The 22524-nt window shown below is 35.3% G+C and overlaps 2 protein-coding genes and 1 long non-coding RNA gene across 16 annotated transcripts in view; 1 reads left to right on the top strand and 2 right to left on the bottom strand.

Moving 5' to 3' along the window:
- Positions 1 to 8159, bottom strand: part of bag6l (BCL2 associated athanogene 6, like) — a 37016-nt gene extending 28857 nt beyond the window's left edge. For 6 of the 13 annotated variants that reach the window (XR_012394730.1, XR_012394727.1, XR_012394732.1 and 3 more), the window contains exons 1-7: positions 8029 to 8154; positions 7411 to 7502; positions 6794 to 6911; positions 3800 to 4026; positions 1946 to 2017; positions 1653 to 1775; positions 1377 to 1528 (exon numbers count right to left, since the gene is read on the bottom strand). Coding sequence is in view for 7 of the 13 variants with exons in the window: in XM_017352273.4 (XP_017207762.1) it covers positions 1377 to 1528; positions 1653 to 1775; positions 1946 to 2017; positions 3800 to 4026; positions 6794 to 6911; positions 7411 to 7488 (770 nt within the window). In the remaining 6 variants the exon portion in view is untranslated. Of the gene's footprint in view, positions 1 to 1376; positions 1529 to 1652; positions 1776 to 1945; positions 2018 to 3799; positions 4027 to 6793; positions 6912 to 7410; positions 7534 to 8028 lie in introns of all 13 variants that reach the window. The other 7 variants (XR_012394731.1, XR_012394728.1, XR_012394726.1 and 4 more) reach the window with 2 other exon arrangements.
- Positions 3586 to 8138, top strand: LOC141379131 (uncharacterized). Its single transcript, XR_012395132.1, has 2 exons — positions 3586 to 4633; positions 6434 to 8138. It is a non-coding gene; the product is annotated as an uncharacterized lncRNA (long non-coding RNA).
- A 6844-nt stretch (positions 8160 to 15003) lies between the features above and the next one.
- Positions 15004 to 22524, bottom strand: part of hpcal4 (hippocalcin like 4) — a 44917-nt gene continuing 37396 nt past the window's right edge. Inside the window, exons 2-4 of one of the 2 annotated variants that reach the window (XM_005159639.6) lie at positions 22020 to 22193; positions 21658 to 21873; positions 15004 to 19707 (exon numbers count right to left, since the gene is read on the bottom strand). In XM_005159639.6, coding sequence (XP_005159696.1) covers positions 19510 to 19707; positions 21658 to 21873; positions 22020 to 22181 — 576 coding nt within the window. In that variant the 5' untranslated portion in view covers positions 22182 to 22193 and the 3' untranslated portion in view covers positions 15004 to 19509. Of the gene's footprint in view, positions 19708 to 21657; positions 21874 to 22019; positions 22194 to 22524 lie in introns of those variants that run through there. The other variant, NM_001114687.1, reaches the window with a different exon arrangement.

Here is a 22524-nt window from a genome sequence, read left to right on the forward strand (position 1 = left end):
ACAGCCTACCCGAGTATTGTTGCTGAAAATGTCCATTCCTTTATGACCACAGTGTACCCATCTTCTGAAAAGTAATATGTTCAAATTCATAGAATTTGAAAAACAGTACGCAAGAAGTACCCAGAAGACCCAATCAGAGCCATTCCGGCGAGATTCTGAAGTGTGCAACCAATGGATACAACTCAGGGCTCGAAAATGCGACCATTTTGGTCGCATATGCGCCCGAAATTTTATCTATGCGACATCAAACTATATTTGGGAGAATTTTTGCGAGTGTATAAAATTATTGTGTGCGACCGGTTTTTACTGCAAAATGTTCACCACATCTGCACTTGAAACGCGAAACGCAGCGCTCAGGAATAGTTTAAAACAGTTGTCATGTCAACTTGCTGCAGTAAACAAAGCCAAGTCCGTAATGCTTGCCCCGCCTTCGCGCTCTTCTTATAGGCCCACCACTGCTTTTCACTGAAATATCAGCTGTCAAGCCTTCTGGCTTGGTATGACAGAGAGAGCTACTACCGCGAACAATTGTAAAACGCTGAAGATGAGAATGAAGATAACACAGACAGATTTTGTTTTAGAAACCATGGCATCTGAAGTTACAATGACACATCTTTCTAGTGATCGTGTGCTGAATGTTAATCCACCATCTACACTTTTTGAAGAGAATTAGTGAATGGGAGTGAAGAGTCACATGATATTGACAAGTGGCAGATGTAATACATCAGAATTACAATCATACTACTCACATTTATATTACAGTATATAGAACATAGTTTTCTAATGGTCGAGGAGCAAATTCAAATTTAAATGTAGTACCTACTGAATAGTAGGCGATTTTGGACGCAGCCTTTCTGTTTATAATGAAAGGCTATGTGGATTTCCTGGGTTTCTTCTTTATGACCTATTTGTAGTTTCATGTGGGAACGCCCTTTTGCATTTGGAGGAGATTTACTGATCACACAACCGTGTTTCCCTGACAAGATGTGCATGACAATCGCTGCTTTGCTTAATCAAGTCTGCGATTTTATTTAGTAGCATAGCCTTGAAGTAAATGTTAAATTCCAGGCACCTTCTCACAACTTTTCTCTTACTGATCACATGTTAGGTTAATAGGCAGAGATTTGGTGCTATTTTTGTCACTGTTTGCATACATAGAAGCAATGAATTAAATGTATTTGGACTATGTCTGTGAAGACAACACCATTTTTTATGCCATCACACTTTAACAGTTATTAATTTGCAGAAGTTTTTAACGTGAAACGCAATATGAACGCAAAAAATAATTTCACGTTCTAATTTTTTTAACACATATTTATCCAGATTTCTATCATGAAGACTCTTACTTGTCCTTGACCATAATATTGTTCTCTTACTTTGGTCCAGACTGAGTTTCTCCTTCGGTCTGGGAAGCAGAGGATGAGACGGATGGTGGAGGTGGGGAGCTGTCCATTGGATGTGCTGAGAATGATGATGAAGATGGCTGAGGAGGTGGAGTCTCCTGCTGAGACGGTTCACTTGATTGACCCTGGAACAAAAATATATATATATTTTAAATCTAATCTGATAATAAGCATCAAGTTAAATGAGTTTGAACTTATAGTAAAGTCATTAGGATGTTTTATTTGTGGTATATGATGTTTCCTCTGCACCTCAAGCCTGTGGATTAAAGCCTGAGTCTCCCGCAGCAAGTTTTCAGCCAGATGGAGTCTCATCCTGGGCTCGCTCTGCACTGATTGGTCCACATTGATATGAACGTCCACGGAGCCACTGCTCTGTGAGAGGAAATAAATGACTGTAGATGTGTCCAGAGATAACCTTTTGTTTCAAACAATAGACTGCGACTAGACAAACCGCAAGTGCTTGTACGATAAACATTCAGGTACTCTGTTTATAATGCTCATTATTACATAAACATGACAGGAAGGACAAGAGGATGACTCACTCCTGTGCTGGTGCTCACTCTGACATTACGCCCCATTTCTCCAACACCAGCCAGCATCTGCTGCACTGACATCTAGATGAGTGAGAAATTCAGTTTGACAGCAGAATCTTATGTTTCAAATCTTTGTGAGTTTCTATCTTATGTTAAAAACAAAAGAAGATCATTTGAAAAATGTTAGAAACCTGTAACCATTGACTTCCATGGTATTTGTTTTTCCTACTGTGGAAGTTAATGGTTACAGGCTTTCAGCTTTCTTCAAAATATCTTTAACAGAAGAAAGAAATTCAAAAGGGATGAGAATCACTTGAGGGTGAGTAAATAGTAGGGCTGCACAATATATCTTTTCAGCATCGATATCGCAATGTTTGCATCTGCAATAGTCACATCGCAGCATCTGCAATGTCAAATCAAGACTATAGTTGACCAGAAGCCACAGTTGAAAACACTCTTGTTTGGTGGGAAATTTCAACGTTGAATCATAAGGTTACTAAAATGTCTGTCATTTGCATGTGCTTTCAAGCCAGATAAAATAATCAGGCACAAGAAATTATACTGTTTGTAACTTTTAACAAGGATCAATTGTAATTATTTACATATCCAATGAAGTCTATACAGCGTTATATAACATTGATAATTTAATTTGTGTACCTGAATACTGCTAGACTCCCAGAAAACAGGATTTTTCTTTACTTTTCTTGCTTTACTGTATTTATCAATACTTATAATTGGTTTATCATATTTTATGAAGAATAACTCCTCTACAAAATCCTAACAATCAGTCTAAAATTATGAACTCTTTTCAAATAGAGCTATTTTAGTTATCTGGTAAAATTGTACTCAATATGGTAACATGCATCGCAGAAAAACAAAGTACCGCAATCAGTTTTTTCCAATATCATACAGCCCTAGTAAACATTGAGTAAACTTTCATTTTGGGTGAACTATCCTTTAAGTTACAGTTCATCTAAAAATAAGCATTAACCCTCTTTCATTTCAGGGTTCAACGCTAAGGATTTTTTATACGGGTCTGATCGGGCCATTGGTTGAGATTTTTACTTGCCCTGCCAAAATTTTCACTGGCCCCACCAAAAAAACTAAAAAGTTAATAGCTTTTTCTTAGCCACATATTTTAAATAGTGGCAAAATTATGCCTGTGAATTTAGAATTTAAACATTTTAAATATGTTAATAAATGTATGATGAGCAAAATTCAAGATTTTATGCAAATGAAAGAGCAGTATGAAAAATGTGCTGGTATTTTAATTCAATTCTAAATAATTTTGATAAAAATGGCTTGCCAAACTGACAACTCTTTTTTTTTTGTTTCTTTTTTTCAGTTTCTTAAATTTGTACCCATGTAATTGTCTGCTTCTAAGACTTTAGAAACATACGTTTTCTTTTAGCCTCATTGTTTAATTTTGCCGCCATGTTGCCATCTTTTCGCTGTACTGGTTGTTGCCAGGTTACAAAAAAAAACATGCTCATTGTTACTGGCCGATAGGGGCCAGTAACAATCCTGTCTACTGTCCCGAGTGTCTTTCACGCTGGCCCGGGCAACTGGGCAGTCCTTATTGTTGAGCCCTGCATGTTCCAAAACGTTGTGCATTTTTTGCTCATAATTTTTTTTTTTTTTTTACTTTACATTGTTGACTCTTTAGTGATAACTCTATAGATATCAATAACTATTAGTTACAACATTCTTCAAAGCATCTTCTTATGTGTACAACAGAACAACAAACTCAAAATGGTTTGTAATCACTTGAGACAGAGTTCATTTTAATTTTTTGGTGAAATCTCAAATAAACAGTCACATATTGTAAACATTTGTCTTTTGACGTAAGGAAAGCACTGCAACCTGTATTTGCTGTGGGTCCATGATGTTCACCGGCAGGTTAAAAGTCCCCAGCATGACGTAGTTGTTGGCATTACGGTCGTGTGAAGTTGTATAAGCTGATGACTGAGAGGAAGAAGATCCTCCATCTGCCGCACCTGAGGAGCCAGAAACTCCACCTCCTCCACCTCCAGGCTGACTGCTCTGAGGAGGCGGCCGCTCCACAAGATGAATGACCTTCCCATCAACATCTGAGAAAACAAAAACAGCTAGGCTGTGACCAGATCCATTAAAGAAATGTTATAAGAATACAATTCCATTAATGTCCTCATATAACCAATAACTAGGAAACTGGAATTTGTTATGAGGCCCATATGTAATCCTTTTGTAAAAATGTACATAGTTTCGAGTGTGCACTGCAAGCTTTGGGACACACTCAGTCATTATAATTGCTTCAATAAAGCACTGTTCTGTTGCTTAGTTACGCACACTTTTACAGTTTAAAATGCCCTGTCAATCATATTGTCAAAGTTAACATCCTCCACATTTCTGTTATATTGAATTTTCCTTCATGCTTTAGTATGTTAATCTACAATTCACAGGTTTTTCATGCAGAGAAATCTGCTTGTGTTTGAATAATGACTTAATCAAAATTATCAAATGTATCTTTAAAAAAGAAATACTTATCATATTATGTCAAATATTCAACATACTATGACTTGGGACATGTTAATTCTATATTTGAATGATATGCATGAGAGACAATGACTTCATGATGAGCAGATTAACCTTGGCATTGAAAGCATTTGCATAAAAATATATAATTCTGAGTCTAAGGAAGTACAGTGCATCCGGAAAGTATTCATAGAGCTTCACTTTTTCCGCATTTTTTATGTCACAGCCTTATTCCTAAATGAATTAAATTAATTATTTCCTCAAAATTCTACACATAATACCTCATAATGACAATGTGAAAAAAGATTTTTTTTAATTGTTGTAAATTTATTTAAAATAAAAAACCTGAAAAGTCACATATACATAAGTGTTCACAGCCGTTGCCGTGAAGCTCTAAATTGAGCTCAGGTATATCTTATTTCCACTGATCATTCTTGAGATGTTTCAACAACTTAATTGGAGTTCACCTGTGGTAAATTCAGTTGATTGGACATTATTTGAGGCATACAAGTGTCTATATAAGGTCCCAGGGTTGACAGTGCATGTCAAAGCACAAACCAAGCATGAAGACAAAGGAATTGTAGACTGTAGACCTCCGAGACAGGATTGTCTCGAGGCACAAGGCTAGGAAAGGTTACAGAAATATGTCTGCTGCTGTGAAAGTTCCAGTGAGCACAGTGGCCTCCATCATCCAGAAGTGGAAGGTGTTTGGAACCACCAGGAATCTTCCTAGAGCTGGCCGGCCATCTAGGCTGAGTGATCAGGGAAGAAGGGCCTTAGCAGGGGGGTGATCAATAATCCGATGGTAACTCTATCTGAGCTCCATCATTCTTCTGTGGAGAGAGGAGAACCTTACAGAAGAACAACCATCTGTGCAGAAAATCCACCCATCAGGCCTGTATGGTAGAGTGGCCAGACGAAAGCCACTCCTGCCTGGAATTTGCCAAAAGGCATCTTAAGGACTCTTAGACCACAAGAAACAAACATCTCTGGTCTGATGAGACTAAAATTGAACTCTGTGTAGTGAACGCCAGGCATTACATTCAGAGAAAACCAGGCACCGCTCATCCCCAGGCTAATACCATATCTTCAGTGAAGCATGGTGGTGACAGCATCATGCTGTGGGGATGTTTTCAACAACAGGAACTGGAAGACTAGTCAGGATAGAGGGAAAGATGAATGCAGCAATGTAGAGAGACATCCTGACTGAAAACCTGCTTCAGAGTGCTCTTGACCTCAGACTGGTGTGACGGTTCATCTTCCAGCAGGACAATGACCCAAAGCACACCACCAAAATATCAATCGAGTGGGTTCACAACAACTCGGCGAATGTTCTTGAGTGGCCCAGCCAGAGCCCACACCTAAATCCTATGGAAAATCTCTGGAAAGATCTGAAAATGGCTGTATACCATCGCTTCCCATCCAACCTGATAGAGCTTGAGAGGTACTGCAAAGAGGAATGGGCAAAAATTCCCAAAAGACAAGTGTGCCAAACTTGTGGTATTATACAGTATTCAAAAATACTTGAAGATGTAATTGCTGCCCAAGGTGCATCAACAAAGTATTGAGCAAAGGCTGTGAATACTTATGTACATGTGATTTTTCAGGTTTTTTAATTTTAATAAATTTGCAACGATTTCAAAAAAAGTTTTTTACATTGTCATTATCGGGTACTGTGTGTAGAATTTTGAGGAAATTAAATAATTTAATCAATTTTGGAACAAGGCTGTAACATTAGAAAATGTGGAAAAAAAATGAAGCGCCATGAATACTTTCCGGATGCACTGCACAACCAGTGTGGTTTTTGCTGTTCACATGGGTGACATAGTTGACAGGCTTTAGATTAAGAAAAACAGCAGAAAAAAGGTATCTTTATAAGAGATAAGCAATATAATGGAAATTAAATAAAATAAATTACATATGTTACTAAATGGAATAAAGTTATAAAGAAATAAGTGAAAGCAATAGCTTATTCTCTTCTAGTTTTCTTTCATAATTTGTTTCTTTTTTTGATTTAACGATATAGCCACTTCTACATACAGTATGCAATCACGTTTGCGCAAAGTATGCAAATACAAGGCTTAATACTGACTTTCAGTCACACAGAGCTAAAATAGATGTTTAGAACAACAATATCCCTGGATTAGTTGTGAAAAGCCCTTAAGAGTAGTATGTGGCTCCAAAACTGTTGTTTGTTTACTTTCTGAACGAAACTGTGTTTTAAACAAATTAGTTGAGTGAATAAGTCAGTGACTTGCTACTAAGTCACTTTTGGCCAACTGCAGACTGAATTGTGCCAAAACTGACAAGCTAAGTGAAACAAACAGTGAAGAAGTGACTTACTGTATTCTGTAAGTGTCCTTTCATCCTGTAGCACTTTACCCTGGTAAATCAACCTCTGCTTATCCACAGAGATTTCAACAGAAGCAGCGATGTGCTCCTTAAACTGCTTCACTGTCCACTGAAAGTAAGAAAGGTGACATCCAAAACATTAACAGCAACAAAATTGATTCATCAAAGTAAAGCTTGTTAATCAGTTTAAACGCAGTAGTATATGTTTATACTGTGCACACAAGCTGAATCTGAACAAACTTAAAAGTGGTGGCTGGCTGCAGTATAGGTCATAAATTCCATCCTCTCTGTGTAAACAATTGTAATGTGAGTCAAGCTAAAAATTAATGACAATTTTTCATATGGTTTCCACAATTTTAGGACGTATTAAATTATGCTGAGGTATGTTTGCTTCAATTTAGTCAACTGATGCCATGAACAACGAGGACAGCTTAACTACAGATTTGGGCTCCAAATGGCATCACTGGTGCAAGAGGCCAGCGACCATACTGAGATTTTAAGTTCAATTTTCTAATGTGAAACGCCACATCTTTGTTGTGTATAAAGTTTATATTCTAAAATGACCTTGTTTGGTGCAAATATATCACAAAGCTGACAAAAACACACACCTCTCCTCTGACGGTGAACGTCCTGCTCTGGGAGTCCAGAGTTTTTACGGTCACCTCTATGACTCCTGATTCCTCCATGACCTCCAAAATTTCTTTTAAAAGGTGAGAAGATGGAAAAAGTTTCTAAAAATGATTAAAAAAGATTGACATCTTTAATTAGCAGATATCAAACAGCATCTATGATGTAACAATAAACCGCAGTACTCGTTCAAATCAAAGCTGCTGACTATAAGTTTGACCGCGTATTTTATTGCCAGAGAAACGTCAAATCTGACAGTGCGGCTTCACTGATTTAAGTGGGTGCGTTCTTGTTTTGTCTCCATAGTAACGCTGGGCGCTACTGGCACTGAAGATGCTTGCGGTCGCATATTGCACTTTATTTTAATATACTTTCATGCAAAATATTAAATTAGCTATGCTTATTTTTATAAACACGAATATACATAACTTATCGCTACTGTTAAACAACACTGCTATAATATACAAGAAAGGCTAACAAGTTTTTTGCTAACATATCAAAGCAATTCGGTTACTCCAGAAAAAAACAATAACGCAAGTTAAATATGGATAACAGCAACATATATATGGGTTAGATATGCAAAACATCAAACACCTTACATGTAACAGATAACTGTTGTAGTTCGACGATTCAGGGTTTTTAATGCTAATTATTTTATCTTACACAACGACTATAGAGACATGGCTAGCTAAGCAGCTAGCATAGCAAATCCCATTCGGTGACATGAAGTGACGTCATGCTTTCTGACAAAAGAGGGATTTCAAAATAAGGTTTTTGTGTGAAGGCGTGATTTTTTCCCCAAACCAGCGTAGTGGTTTGTGGTGTTTTCAAGTTAAGTGTACTCCTTTAGAAATTAAAGTTCATAATTTAGGTCCGTAGCCAGCCTAGTGAAATGAGTGGTTCTTTTTGTTCTCAAAACGTGGACATTTTTGCTGTTATCGACTCATTTTCCACTCTACAGCACAGCGTTGCCCTCAGGCAATATAAAGTTTTTTAAGGCTCGTTCTAAGCACAGATAAAAAAAAAAACGATTGCAACCAATTCAAATGTTAGAAAAAGTATCAATAAAACATCCAATAAGGTGTGGGAGTCACTATCGAGCACCGGGTGGAACTTCATCTTCTGACTCGTGTTGACAGGAGCACATGGCATTAGAAGAAGTTAAGATTATTTGCTTATTTAACCTCGTTTAAAGTGACATAAACTGCACAAAAAAATGTGTTTATTTTGTGAAGTTGTAGAGAAGCCTTTTGTCAGGATTTATGAAGCTTTTTTTTATTCTACATGTTCAGAAATGTTTTTTTTTCTTTTCGTTGCCTCAGGGCAACGTCGTGCGATAAGTGGTACTTTTCAAGATGTGTTTACTGACATTACATGTGGGCATTTTCAAATATTATAATTTTTACATATTGTATGATTTTTAACATGTTTGACAGAAAAATGGACGTAGGCTTGTTCTATGGAAGAGCAGGATCTAGGAGTTAGGCGAATCTGAGGACAATGAGATTGTAGTGACAGTGAGGAGAACAAGGTTTGAGCAGAAGTGTATAATCATAGACTGTAAAATATATAATATATCTTCAGAAGTTCAAAAATTAGCACTGACTATCATTTATAAGTTATCAGTTTACTTAGCATGCAGCACACAAAATAGGGGTCAAATATGCAGACAATAACAATACAGTGCTCACCATATACGAGTAAATCACTCACAAACCTCTCGTTTAAATCAATATTAGATCTAGGGCTAATCTAACAAAATAATTTATGATAACGGTCCAGAATTAGTACATCTAAATTGATATGTTAGAGAAAAATATTGAACAAAAAATGTAATAGAGCAAAATTCAACAGAAACAAAAAATATATATAAAATTTAGTTGAAATTTTGTAGTTTGTAATCTTTTCCCCAATACATTCATTAAAATGTATTATCTTCTGTTTCTAAAGATGTTCGGTGAATGAAATATTATTTTAATAAATATATCAGTTTAATAAATCTGTTTTGTTTAAATTCACCAAAACAAATTACTTATAATCACAGATAATTGGATAAAAAGTCATTTTCAAAATGGGGTATACTCAGTTATGTTGAGCACTGTATGTTTTATGTGTTCCCCCCTATTTTCTTAATGATTCTGTTACAATTTGAATAAGATTTGCAAACTATTATTGCTCTCTGATTACTGACTCATGATATTTCAAATATAATATGTGAAGAATTTTCTCTGTGATTTTGTACCATTGTTGCATTACGTTGCCTTAAAGCAACAACAAAAAAAAAAAACATTTTGGGATTGGGGTGGGGATCAAACCAAAAACATTTCATGATAAAATGTTCCCAAAAGAACCAGAAAAATCATGTGAAATCATTTTTGTCATGTACCATTAAAAAATTTGCAGTAGAAGGTTAATTATCAGGTAGCACTTTTTTTTTTTTTTTTTTTTTTTGTTGCTGGATTAGCTTGTCGGATGGTCACACTTTTTGATGTACCAAAACCATTTCCCAAGGATTTTGAATAAAGAAATATGAAAAATAGGCAAATTATTTATTTTAGGTTACTTAATAAAATATCACTAGGGGAAAAATAGTAATCTGTTAAAGTTTTAAATTTAAAACTGTGGCCTATTGTCATTTATTAGGCAAATAACAAACTGGCCAGCACATTAATCTTCTCTGTCTCAGTTGGTCATTTAATAATGAAAAAAATATTTAAATAAATAATACTGGTGTAGAGCTTTATAATTTTTCTATCTTCTCTTATAAAAAAGTACATTTAAAAATTCATGGATAACAACAATAACCTAATTAGTATTAATATGGGCTTTTATTGGTAATGGTCATTTTTTCTTATTATTTTCTTTACCTATTAAGTTGCTTATTGCAACAATATAGTTGGTCTTCACACCAGCATTTTTAAAAGAGAGTTAATGTTGGCTCATTTTGAGGAATGGTAATTACATTGAAAATAAAATAAAAAGGTAGGATTTATTTAAATAGTGGGCGGGGTTATTGTGTAAATTGTAACGGCATTGGTTTATGCTCACCTTTTGTAATGATTTCAGCTAATCCTTTTGGGTCAATGCAGACAACTTGTTTAATATCTATAAATTGTATAAGCATTTTACACAGCAGACACAGAATATGCAATCCAGAGGAAAAAGATTGAAGAGTAGTCATCTTGGACTTGTATTGATCTCAAAAAACTGATCCCTGTTGTAGATGATGACATGTCTAAATAAATTTTAGCATGTTATTATTATAACCTTTTAATCTTTTTTTTTCACAAGAAACATTTAATGAGAATTGACCCTTATGCTGCCAAATGTCTTGTCCTGATAGAAATCAATAGAATATCAAGTAAAAATTCCATGAAGATATTTAACAAATTTCAAACAGCATATTTTTAATTAGTAACTTGCATTGTTTAGCGCTTAATATACACTACCTGACACATGTATTGTCACTTATCCAAGTTTTAGGAAGAACAATTAATAACTTGTCTTCTAGTTAATCATCTGGGCCCGGTTTTTCAAAAGTAATCCACTAGGATTTTGGATAAGTTAACAAATCTTGAAAAAGGGTTTTTCAAAAGAAAAAATGAATTACATAATTGGATTAGATCACGTAATCCTCATAAAATAATCCCCCAAACAGCTGTCAAAATTGACCACAAACAATACATTTTATTCTGTCACTAATTGATATATATATATATATATATATATATATATATATATATATATATATATATATATATATATATATATATATTTATCAAAATGGAAAATATATATTTTTTTAGAATATTTGTTAGTGATGCATGCAATGATTACAGAATAACCACGAAAAAAAAAAATGCAAAGAATGGCAATGACTAATTTCAAAAAATCATTTTCAACAAATGCAAAACGAGACTGAAAGGGCAGAAGCACAGCTTCGTTTGGCAGAGAAACATCTGACTGACTGCAGCAAACCAAAGCCAGACTTAAGATCTGACTCCTAAAGGCTATGCTCAGACAAGCTGGTCTCTCCACATCAGATGAGAAAGTCTGAAATTATTGTAGAGGTTTTGACATAGTCTTTTTTTTTATTCAATACATCTATATTTGAAACTTGTTATAAATATCCTCAATGTACAGTGTTTGTGTTGTAGGTCTCAGATGAGCAGACTGCAGGAGGAACATGGGCTGGGGTTTTTCTTGTTTTTATTTATTTATTTTTATTTTTTTCAAATGTGTGTGCTTTCAAATAAAAATAAATATTAAAATATTTCAAATAAAAATAAAGTTATATTGGCCCCACACTGGCTATTCTACTTGTTCTTTTCATATCTGTTCTACATTGTAATATCCTGTTTGGGCACTGGTTATCTAGATTTAGTGATCCTGAAAAGTTCCTTTCTGGATAAGATTGATCCAATCTGATGTTGCTTTAAAAATCTGGCTCAAAAAGTAAGCTGGATTACGTGATCATGGATTGCAAAAACAGGAATATTAAATCCGGATCAATTTTATCCGGGTTAAACTTTTTGGAAAACCTGGCCCAGGTATCAGAAGTGGCTTATAGGAAAGACAAAGGCCTCTAGATTAGCTCATTTTACCAAAAAAGAATATGATCATGCCTTCATTTTTAATCTGATCAAAGTCTGACTTTGCATAGACAAAAGTCTTGTCACTTAACAGAAATAATGTACAGTTTAGAATGTAAAGTCATGGTGTAGTGGAAAAATAAATAATATTGTGTATGACTCCCATGAGCTTGGAGGACTGCATCCATACATCTCTGCAATGACTCAAATCACTTATCAATAAAGTCATCTAGAATGGCAAAGAAATAATAATATACATTTTTTTTGTAAATGGCGCCTTTCTGGACACCCAAGGTCGCCTTACAGCAAGCATCAACAGCCCTAATAGAACAAATTAAAACAACTAATAACAAGTTGACAAACAAGATTTTAAATGCATGTAAGGAGTTGCAGGTGCAAACACATCAAGAGTATAAAATAACATGATAAAAGATAGACAAAAAAAGCCGATATTTAAAAAGTGTGAGCACCTTGACCTTCTTTGCTTTCAGGAACCTTGATGTGGAGGCTGAAGTATGAGAAGGAGCGCTATCCTGCTGAAGAATTTGCCCTTTCCTGTGGTTTGTAATGTAACGGCAGCACAAATGTCTTGATATCTCAGGCTGTTGATGTTGCTGTCCACTCTGCAGATCTCGCGCACAACCCCATACTGAATGTAACCCCAAAACCATGATTTTTTCCTTCACAAACTTGACTGATTTCTATGAGAATCTTGGGTCCATGTGGGTTCCAATAGGTGTTCTGCAGTATTTGGGATGATTGGAAAAAAGTTCAACAGATTTTGATAGGAAAAATCTACCTTCTGCTACTTTTCCAAATGATCAACAAGAAGTCAAGTTATTATTTGTTGCTCTTACAACTGGGATCGACGACAAGACATCTGTCATGTATTGTGTACTTAATATACACTTATTATAACAAAGGTGATTTTTTCAGTATTTAGATTTTTTGGAGCCCTCAAAATGCAGATTTGTTAAATAATTGTGTCTCAGCCAAATAGTGTCCAATCCTAACAAACCATACATTAATGGAAAACGTATTCAGATTTCAGTTGAATTATTAATCTCAATTTCTAAAAATTGACATTTATGACTGGTTTTGTGGTACATTGTTAAATGTTTTAGCACCACCCGCAGGTTATATGTTCTTTCTGTGCAACATGAATATCTATTTTAATTCTAAATAGCCTGTCAATCAGACCTTACAGTTAGATCCCCATATACTTGACTGAAATGTATTATTTCAATAAATTTGACCTAAAATACTTCCTTTTTATGTAGTTCATATACACATGCTCGTTTTTGCTTTATGTTAAAATCTATTTGTGTTTAGGTAATAGAACAACAAACAACTCGAAACAACTGTATACACTGTAAAACAAAAAGTTAAGGTAAATCAAACCGTTTTGAGGAAATTGATTGCAACCATTAAGTTCAAAAACTAATCCTAATGATTACTGTGAACTTAATCCATTTGAGCAAATGAAGTAATTAACGGTAAAACCCAATAAATGAAGAGAACTCAAACCAACTGAGTAATGTAAAACCCAAAAAGTTAAGGCAACTCAAACTGTTTGAGGAAACTGATTGCAGCAAATCATTTAAGTAAAACAAACAAAAAAAAAAAAAAAAAAAATATGTATGAGTACTGTGAACTTACTCCATTTAAGTTGAAGGAATGAGTAGGCCCACTTGGAATTCCGCAGATATTTAGCCCATCATTGATTCTGTTTATTTACTTGTGTAAATGTGTGTAAATTCGTATTTATTCAGTTTTTAAAATAATTTCATAACACATAATATTTTGACTAATATGAAAATATTTATATGATTTATTTACAATAGTTTGTAAAGTAATATTTTCTGTCTTTTAGTAGATCTATTATATGAGAGACTTGCTTTGTTTACCAAATGAAGTGGATCTAATTGGATTTGCATTGTAAACAATAAATACAAGTTAAAAAGGTATTACTTTTACTTCATATATTAAGGTTTTCGTTATGATACTCCCAAAATAATCCTGCATGAATCCGCAGATTTTTACCAAAATTCTGCGCAGAAATAGCGAAAAATGTCCTCAGATTCTGTCTGGCCCTGGTAATGAGATATTAAAATAACTCATTACCTTCAACACTGAGTTCAAAACTTTTCAAATGAGTAGAATGAACTTACAGTAAATTTTGAGTTAACCACACTTGTTTCATTTGATGTAGTTGACTGTTGGGTTTTACAATGTAGCTATTTAAATGGTTTGAGGAAACCGACTGCAGCATACCATTCATTCATTTGAGTTCAGTCAATGTAAATCATTTGCCGCAATCGATTTTCTCAAAGCATTTGAGCAGCTAGTTGTTTGGACTTAATTTAATTAAAAAAAGTTAATTAAACTCATACAGATTTGATAACTGAACCTAAAAGGTTTACATTACTAATACTCTAAATGTTTGATAGTATCAATCAACACAAGTAACATACTGTAAGTGTGTGTGACTCAATAAACACAAGTTTACAGTACTCAAACTATTTGGTTTCAAAACTTAAACGGTTTCTCGCAATCAGTTTCTTCAAACGAAGCTTAACCTATGCTTTACAGTGCACATAACCAAGTTCATTTTCAACAACTTTGTTTTAAGTGAGATGTCCACAGGCTTGCACAAACCAGTGGCACAGCCTTAACAGCTAGCTTAAAGGATGAACACATCGATTTGTTGGCAAATTGAATGCAAAAAAATGTGTGTCCCTGATGGAAGCTCTGCATTCATTCAATTCTCCCTTCAGTTCAGATGTGCTACAGCCCCGCTGCCATGACAACAGCATTTATGATGACATCACCTCCCTGGAGTGACTCACACTGCGCAGGTCTGCATAAAAACTCAACAGTCTATGTGCAACAGAGAGAGAGAGAGAGAGAAATAAATGAGTTTGTCTGACAGCATTTGCCTAATCAGTAAAGACGACAAACAACACACACAGCCGGAGACCATTCAGTAGACATCCACATATTTAATTCTCTATGTAACAAAAATAATTACACGTCTTTGTTCAAGGAGCTTTACGATATTGAAAAAAGTGAACAGAAACCAGACATTTAGAAATGCAAAGCACACATACAGTACAGAAAGCATTGTATTGCACGATTGGGCACCATTATTCCCTTTTTAGCGTCGTTTGGGGACATAATCTGAAGTCGAATGTGACCAACTTACATACAATTTATTTTCAGGCTGTAATATAAATGTAAATGCAATCAAGTTCAGAACGTCATTATATACGCGAGTGTCTAATTCTACGTTTCATAAAGTCTTTGGCACACAAAATCTCATATTGGACTGTAGCAGTGGCATGTATGGAGTCGATTTAGTGGCTGATCAGCACATTGCACAACATCCAAGACCCATTTTGCACTTCCCATAATCATTACCCATGCCCATTACTGGGTTTATGTAATCTAATCATAGTGATCATTAAATAGCCAGAGATGGTCAGTTCGAAAGAGTGCAGACCATACATTGAGTAACTCTTTTACAGTTTTTGAATTGCAGAGACAGTGAAACTTGAGTGACCCTTGTGGAAAAAGAACAGTACTGTAGCATCATAATAACAACAACAACAGTAATAATAATAATAATAATAATAATAATAATAATAATAATAATAATAATAGGTGGCAGTCATATCACCCTGCAGCTCAAGATCGGTTACTCGCTGAAGCTAATCAGGGCTGAGCCTATGGTCAGTACCTGGATGGGAGACCACATGGGAAAACTAGGTTTCTGTTGGAAGTGGCATTAGTGAGGCCAGCAGAGTCCTAATGCCCCAGTGTAGTGAAGGAGATACTGTATTGTGAATGAGCAATGTCTTGGTCCTGACTCTCTGTCATACCTGCCAACACTCCTGTTTTTCCTGGGAGTCTCCCGTATTTCAGACCCATTTCCCGCCACCCTCCCGTTTTGTTATTTCTCCCGGATTTTCTGAGACAAGTGTTGGCAGGTATGCCCTCTGTGATCATTAAAAATCCCATTGAACTTCTTGTAAGGAGTGGGTTTGTTACCCCAGTGTCCTGGCCAAATTCCCTCCATCGGCCCTTACCCATCATGGCCTCCCAATCCTCCCTATCCACTGAATTGTTTCTATCACTGTCTATCCACGCCACCTACTGTATAGCTGGTGTGTGGTGAGCACACTGGCACCATTGCCCTTTGGCTACCGTCACATCATTCAAGTGGATGCTGCACACTGGTGGTGGTGTGGAGAGACCCCCTCATGATTGTGAAACACTTTTGGTTTATGACGATAGACAATAAATGCGCTTTATAAATAAATACACATTGCATTAAATAATAATAATAATAATAAAAACATTTGACTTTTCAGAAATTATATTATTTTGGAGACTTTATTTGAGGGGAAGTATGAAATTATACAATAATATTATTATTACACTATACATGTTATCACATTATGATTGCAATTACATGAACTTTTGACCCACATCAGTACCACTTAATTAATTTCATATACATATGTATTTTCTTGCATTTTTAAAATGTGATTTAGGTGTACTGCACAACGTATCAACAAGCATTTATGATCAACTGCTGAAACTTGTATGTGATTTTAACTCACACATTTGGTATAAAGTGTGAAAAATTAAAATCGGAATTTAATTACAAATAACACAGTTAAAATGTTCAAGTGCTCTGCGTGTTTCTTTAGTATATTAGTCAACACATCAAAATAAAATAAAACAAGTTAATTTAACGTAAAATTGTAATTTAACAAAAATATTTGCACTTCAAAATCCACTTTAGTGGGCTTTCAATTCATAACATTTATATTATCTATAGGTTAAAAATTAAATATAAGATTCAAAGTACACTAAGTACACTTCTTTTTTCATAAGGGTGCATTTCAACAAAGTATAAGCTACTTTGTGACAAAATAAGCAAGAGTTTACACCTAAGCAGCAGACGTGTGTGAATGTGATAGCAAACACACACCACACTGATTCTACAAAAGTACAAGTAGTGTTAAAGGAGTTGTGACAAAATGTGCTGACAGGCAAGAACAGAAACTGCTGTTACTGAAGATGAAAAATCACAGGATCTTGAAATATTGCTACAACCTCCTATTTAGAAAAAAGTCACTCAGATAGAGCTTAAAACATGACTAAACATGTAATCATTGCTTTTGAGTAGCACATTGGTACAGTAGCACATCTTTGACAGTATGTTATGGTTCTGAGGGCTTTTTTACTGATAGATTTTATTCAAGGGATAGCTTTCCACTGGACTCTATGAGGGAATATTATTACTGGGCCTTATCAGGTCCTGAGGGCCCTGAAAAATCATAATATTTGAAGGTCTGATCTCGAAGTTATCATCTTTCACCACAGGGAGGCAGTCTAAAACTAAAGCTGTGTCTGTTTAGTGCAACGGACAGTATTCTCGTGTTAGTATTGCGGCATAGTAACATTTACAAGAAGTACTACACATTCTGCGTCTGGTTTACATTTGCGTCCACTTATATTACAAGAGTAAAGAAAATATTTCGACATTGACGATATTCATACAGTTAAAATCCTCTTTACTGACACCTGCTAAGCTTGTGAAATAAGATGACCGAAAGCTAAAGCTCTCCTTACACAGACGCACACACAAAAAGGCCACACCAGGTAACGACGAACACAACGGCTTAATACTCCTAGCACTGGCGTGAAGATCATAAGAAAGAATTAATACAAAGGTTGAGGCATTTGTGTTTTCGCGCACTCTCTCTCACACACACACACACACTGCGGCTTTCACGCCAAATTACAGTGAAGAAAACACACACATTTTTAGTTTCCCTCATCCACACGCACAAGTACAGTAGTTTTTGTGTTTGCACACAAGTCGTTGCAGCTGTGTCAGATTATGAAAGCAGTTCTAAGGTAGAGAAACATTTACATGTACATCTTAAGCATGTGTATAAGCATTATGTACAAAATGTCATCATATACATTGTCAGTTCTCTAGCTAATAAAAGCTACTCCTCGTTTTCTGGCTTCACCCTTTTACTTCGCCTTGGCTTTTAAGCTTTATCTCGGCCAATAACATGATTAGAAGATGGATATTGTTAGTGATGGTTATCGTCACACACTGATGTGACAGGATTTTTTTTTTTTTTTGCTGTAGTGGTTATGCAGTTGTACTGTATATGAAGGCACCCACAAATGTCAAAGGACTCCTGAATGCATTTCCACTCTCTAATGTTCTTCCTCAGGCACACTTTGACATTTTCAGTGTGGACAAAAAAATAAATAAATTCTATATTCTATCATATTTAATAGAGATACACAGTATGAGCATTTGGCGGCAATGATAAGCAGATTTTGATGGCTAATAAGCATTTCATATTGAAATTTGTTATATTTATGATCTCAAAAGTGCTTGAATCATATTAATTTAATTATATTTTTTTCTGAATAAAAAAAAACCTCGTAAAAAATAAATCGTACAGGTGAGTTTAGACATAAGAACATAATAATATATGGATTGAAAAATAGTAAAGATTGAGGTTAAGCTCCTAAAGTCTGTTCACATTAAGAAACGGTAACCAACAATAAAGATTTGATGAAAATTAAAATAAATAACACACTCCACACCAAAACAAAAATGCAAAGCATTCAAGCTGATGAGAAATAAAAACAGCGACAGCCAATTAGTTACCAACCATTGTTAAAAAGCTTGAGCATTTAAAGCGATAGGCTTATGTACACATAACACACAGCACAACATTGAGCATTGTATGCTAATATAGTCAAGCATCATTATAGTTATCTTTACAGTTATCGTTCTTGGTATGAAATGGGCTTTAGTGTTTACATAAAACAAGTGACTGTTAGATGACAGAAAAGATCATTTGAATGAAAAAATAGGGAAAATGAGCATTAAATATGCACTAAACAGGCTATTATAAAAATAATATCAACCAATAAATAATAAAAAATAAATCAAATGAGCAAATGTTGACTGTTTGCCAGTATTTTATCAGTATATCGTGCATCTCTCTATATAAGTCAGGCCTAAAAATACTAAAAAAAATTTCATCTTTGTTTGATTTTGAACTAATTATCAAATGTAAATGTACTAGTTATCAAATTGCCCAATCGTATGCTTTAAATCCTGATGGAAAATCTGATCTATCGGCACGAAAGTGACCTTTTCGAGGAAGAAAATGTCTTGTTCTGACTCTCTCTCTAGAGGCTGGAAAGCTGACAGAATGTGTAACAAGTAATAGAGGGTGGAAAAAGACTCTTTCTTGCATTACTTCGACTAATCATTCCAAATTCCCATAATCGTTTCCTTAGATTACCGTGCGGTCTAACCTCTGTTCATCTGTATGTACATATTCTCTCATCATCTATGGCCTAAATCTCACTCTAGAAGTCTGTACATGGCTCTCCACTCCTTCCTACCCTCTTAACTCGTTCTCCTGCTTTCCTTTCTTACTTCTGCATGTCACACTGCAGTAAAAGCACAATGGAGGGGTCGCTTTTGGCCGCTTCTTTGAACTCCTCCAGTGAGATCTCATCGTTGTGGTCCTTGTCCATCTTGCTGAAGATTTTGTCCACGCGCTGCTGTGGGGTCAGACCATCCTCGTTCATACGCATCATGATCACTGTGCCGACCATCTTGTAGATTGCCTTTAAACACCAAGATGAATGGAAGATTGGGGTGAACAAATGTTTAAAAGCAGACCCATATGTCTAAACTTTTAAATTCTACATTTTTAGGCCTTAAACATCTTACAAAGATTTGAAGTATTGATTTCTATGTCTTATGGGGTTTTAACCAAGTCTCAGTTTTGTGTATGTCATTGTAACACTTCCTCTAATTCAATGGTGTTGTAGGTCATATGGTAAAATCCGAATGGCTGAAGTTTATTTTAACTATATGAAAAATGTACACTCGCCGGCCACTTTATTAGGTACACCACTCCAACTGCTCGTTAACATAAATTTCTTATGAGCCAATCACATTGCAGCAACTCGATGCATTTGGGGATGTAGACATGGTCAAGATGATCTGCTGCAGTTCAAACCGAGCATCAGAATCGTGGAAGAAAGGTGATCTAAGGGATTTTGAACGTGACATGGTTGTTGGTGCCAGACGAGCTGGTTTGAGCTGATAGAAAAGCAACAGTAACTTATGAAACCACTCTTTACAATCGCGGTATGAAGAAGAGCATCTCTGAACACAAAACACGTGGAACCTTGAGGCTACAGCAGGAGAAGACCACACTGGGCGTCACTCCTGTCAGCCCTCCAGGGCCGAGTGTGGACAACCCTGCTTAATGATCACAGTGTACCCATCTTTTGATAGCTATTTCCAGCAGGATAATGCATCTTGTCGTTAAGTGCGAATCATCTCAGACTGGTTTCTTGAACATGACAATGAGTTCACTGTACTCAAATGGCCTCCACAGTCACCAGATTCCAATCCAATAGAGCACCTTTCGGATGTGGTGGAATGGGAGATTCGTCATGGATGTGCAGCCGACAAATCTGCAGCAACTGCGTAATGCTGTCATGTCGATATGGAGCAAAATCTCTGAGAAATATTTCCAGTATCTATGCTATGAAGGTTTAAGGCAGTTCTGAAGGCAAAAGTGGGTCCAACCCGGTACTAGTAAGGTGTACCTAATAAAGTGGCCGGTGAGTGTATTTGTAACTTTGAAGCCTGACCTACCTATAAGTCAACCTGCATAGAACAAAATACATTTCTATCCTTAAAAGAAAGATGAATTAATATATTAAATATACATTATTTAACATAAAAACAAATATTTAGGAGACTTGCATTATAAAATAGTTTATAGTAACAGAAATATGTCTAACGTATGACTGTACAAATAATGTAAAGCTATACAAATATAGATGTGTGTGTTACAGTGACTGTCAAGAAGCAGTTTTTTAAGTATGTTTCTTTTTTACACAATTTAAAGATAACAGTTTTTGTCAATGTATTTCCTTCAAAAATTATTAGGCAAGTATATTTTAAATGCTTTTAAATATATTTTAATTTAAGTATTTAAGATTTATTTTAAGATTTAAAAAAAACATACTTTTAAAAATATATATTTATGTAATTATATACTATTTAAAAAATTTAACAAACATATTTTTGGCCTTTTTTTGTATATTTTGACAGTTTTGTCCCAAATGGAAGTTCTTTCCTTGACTAGGTCAAATAAAATTTGCAGTATACGCTTGTTAAGTGTTGACGTGTTTGTGACGTATGTAATACTGTTTCCGGGTCCAGGCCACCATTCATTTGAGTGAAGAAATCATTCGTTTATGATCACGTTTTATTCCTATCACACATTAAAGTTAATTTTATATGAAATCGTAGTGTACACAACAATCTCTGGGCTTGCTGCATAACAAATACCAAAAATGTAACAATTTATAAAAAAAATGTATCACTTTCTTAACAAGCGGATTACAACTTTGTACATATAAAACCAACAGTGTGACACAAGTCTTAAATTCTATTCATAAACGTCTTAAAAATAAACCTAAATTTGAATTGATCAAACCTGCAAGAACCCTGTAATCGAGTATAGGAAGGACTGTCTTGTCTGAACCCCTCACCTCAATGATCTCCAGCATCTCCATGCGTGTGATTTTACCGTCTCCGTCCAGATCATACATGTTGAAAGCCCAGTTTAGTTTCTGCTCAAAGCTTCCTCTGGAAGTAATGGACAGCGCGCAGATGAACTCTCTGAAGTCAATGGTACCATCACCGTTTTTGTCAAATGTCCGAAAGGCATGCTGGGCGAATTTTGAAGCATCTCCATAAGGGAAAAACTGGTGGAAAAACAGATGATTTATTAGTACACTTTTAGCATAAATAAGATTATTTTTCATTGTACTTGTAATTTCTTTGATGCACATCAGGGTTCACACTGATACAGTGTGTAAAGCATCCTACTGACAGTACAGACGACCCTCACCTTCACATAGAGTTGCTGGAACTCTTCCAGATTGAGGATGCCAGATGGACAGTCCTTCAGGAATCCTTTATACCACTGCTTCAGCTCGGCTTCATTGAACTCTGTACTCTTGGTCAAGTCATCTAGCACCTCAGGAGCCAGCTTGCTGTTGTGTTTTCCCATCTCTACACCTCACTGCAGACAAGATGGGCAAAGAGCTATTAAAAATACATTCAGGTTTTATAGATTGGCAGCAGCAATTAAAAAGAGAAAAGTCTTTTGTCAATACTAATGGGAAGGAAGGATGTAATTTAACTGTTGTCAATCACACTGTTCAGACTAAATCACTTTCTGGATCCTTTTTCATTATAGTATCATAAGACATGAAGGAGCACAGTGAAAGATTGTGTATTACCATTAAGAAACACTACTACTAATATGGTCTGATTTAATTAATCTCCCAAATATCCAATTATATTCTCCATGGAAAAACTGATTGTATTGATACAATATTAATCTTCCAAGA

The sequence above is a fragment of the Danio rerio genome, chromosome 19 (genome assembly GCF_049306965.1).
Source record: "Danio rerio strain Tuebingen ecotype United States chromosome 19, GRCz12tu, whole genome shotgun sequence".
NCBI classification, from domain to species: Eukaryota; Metazoa; Chordata; class Actinopteri; order Cypriniformes; family Danionidae; genus Danio; species Danio rerio.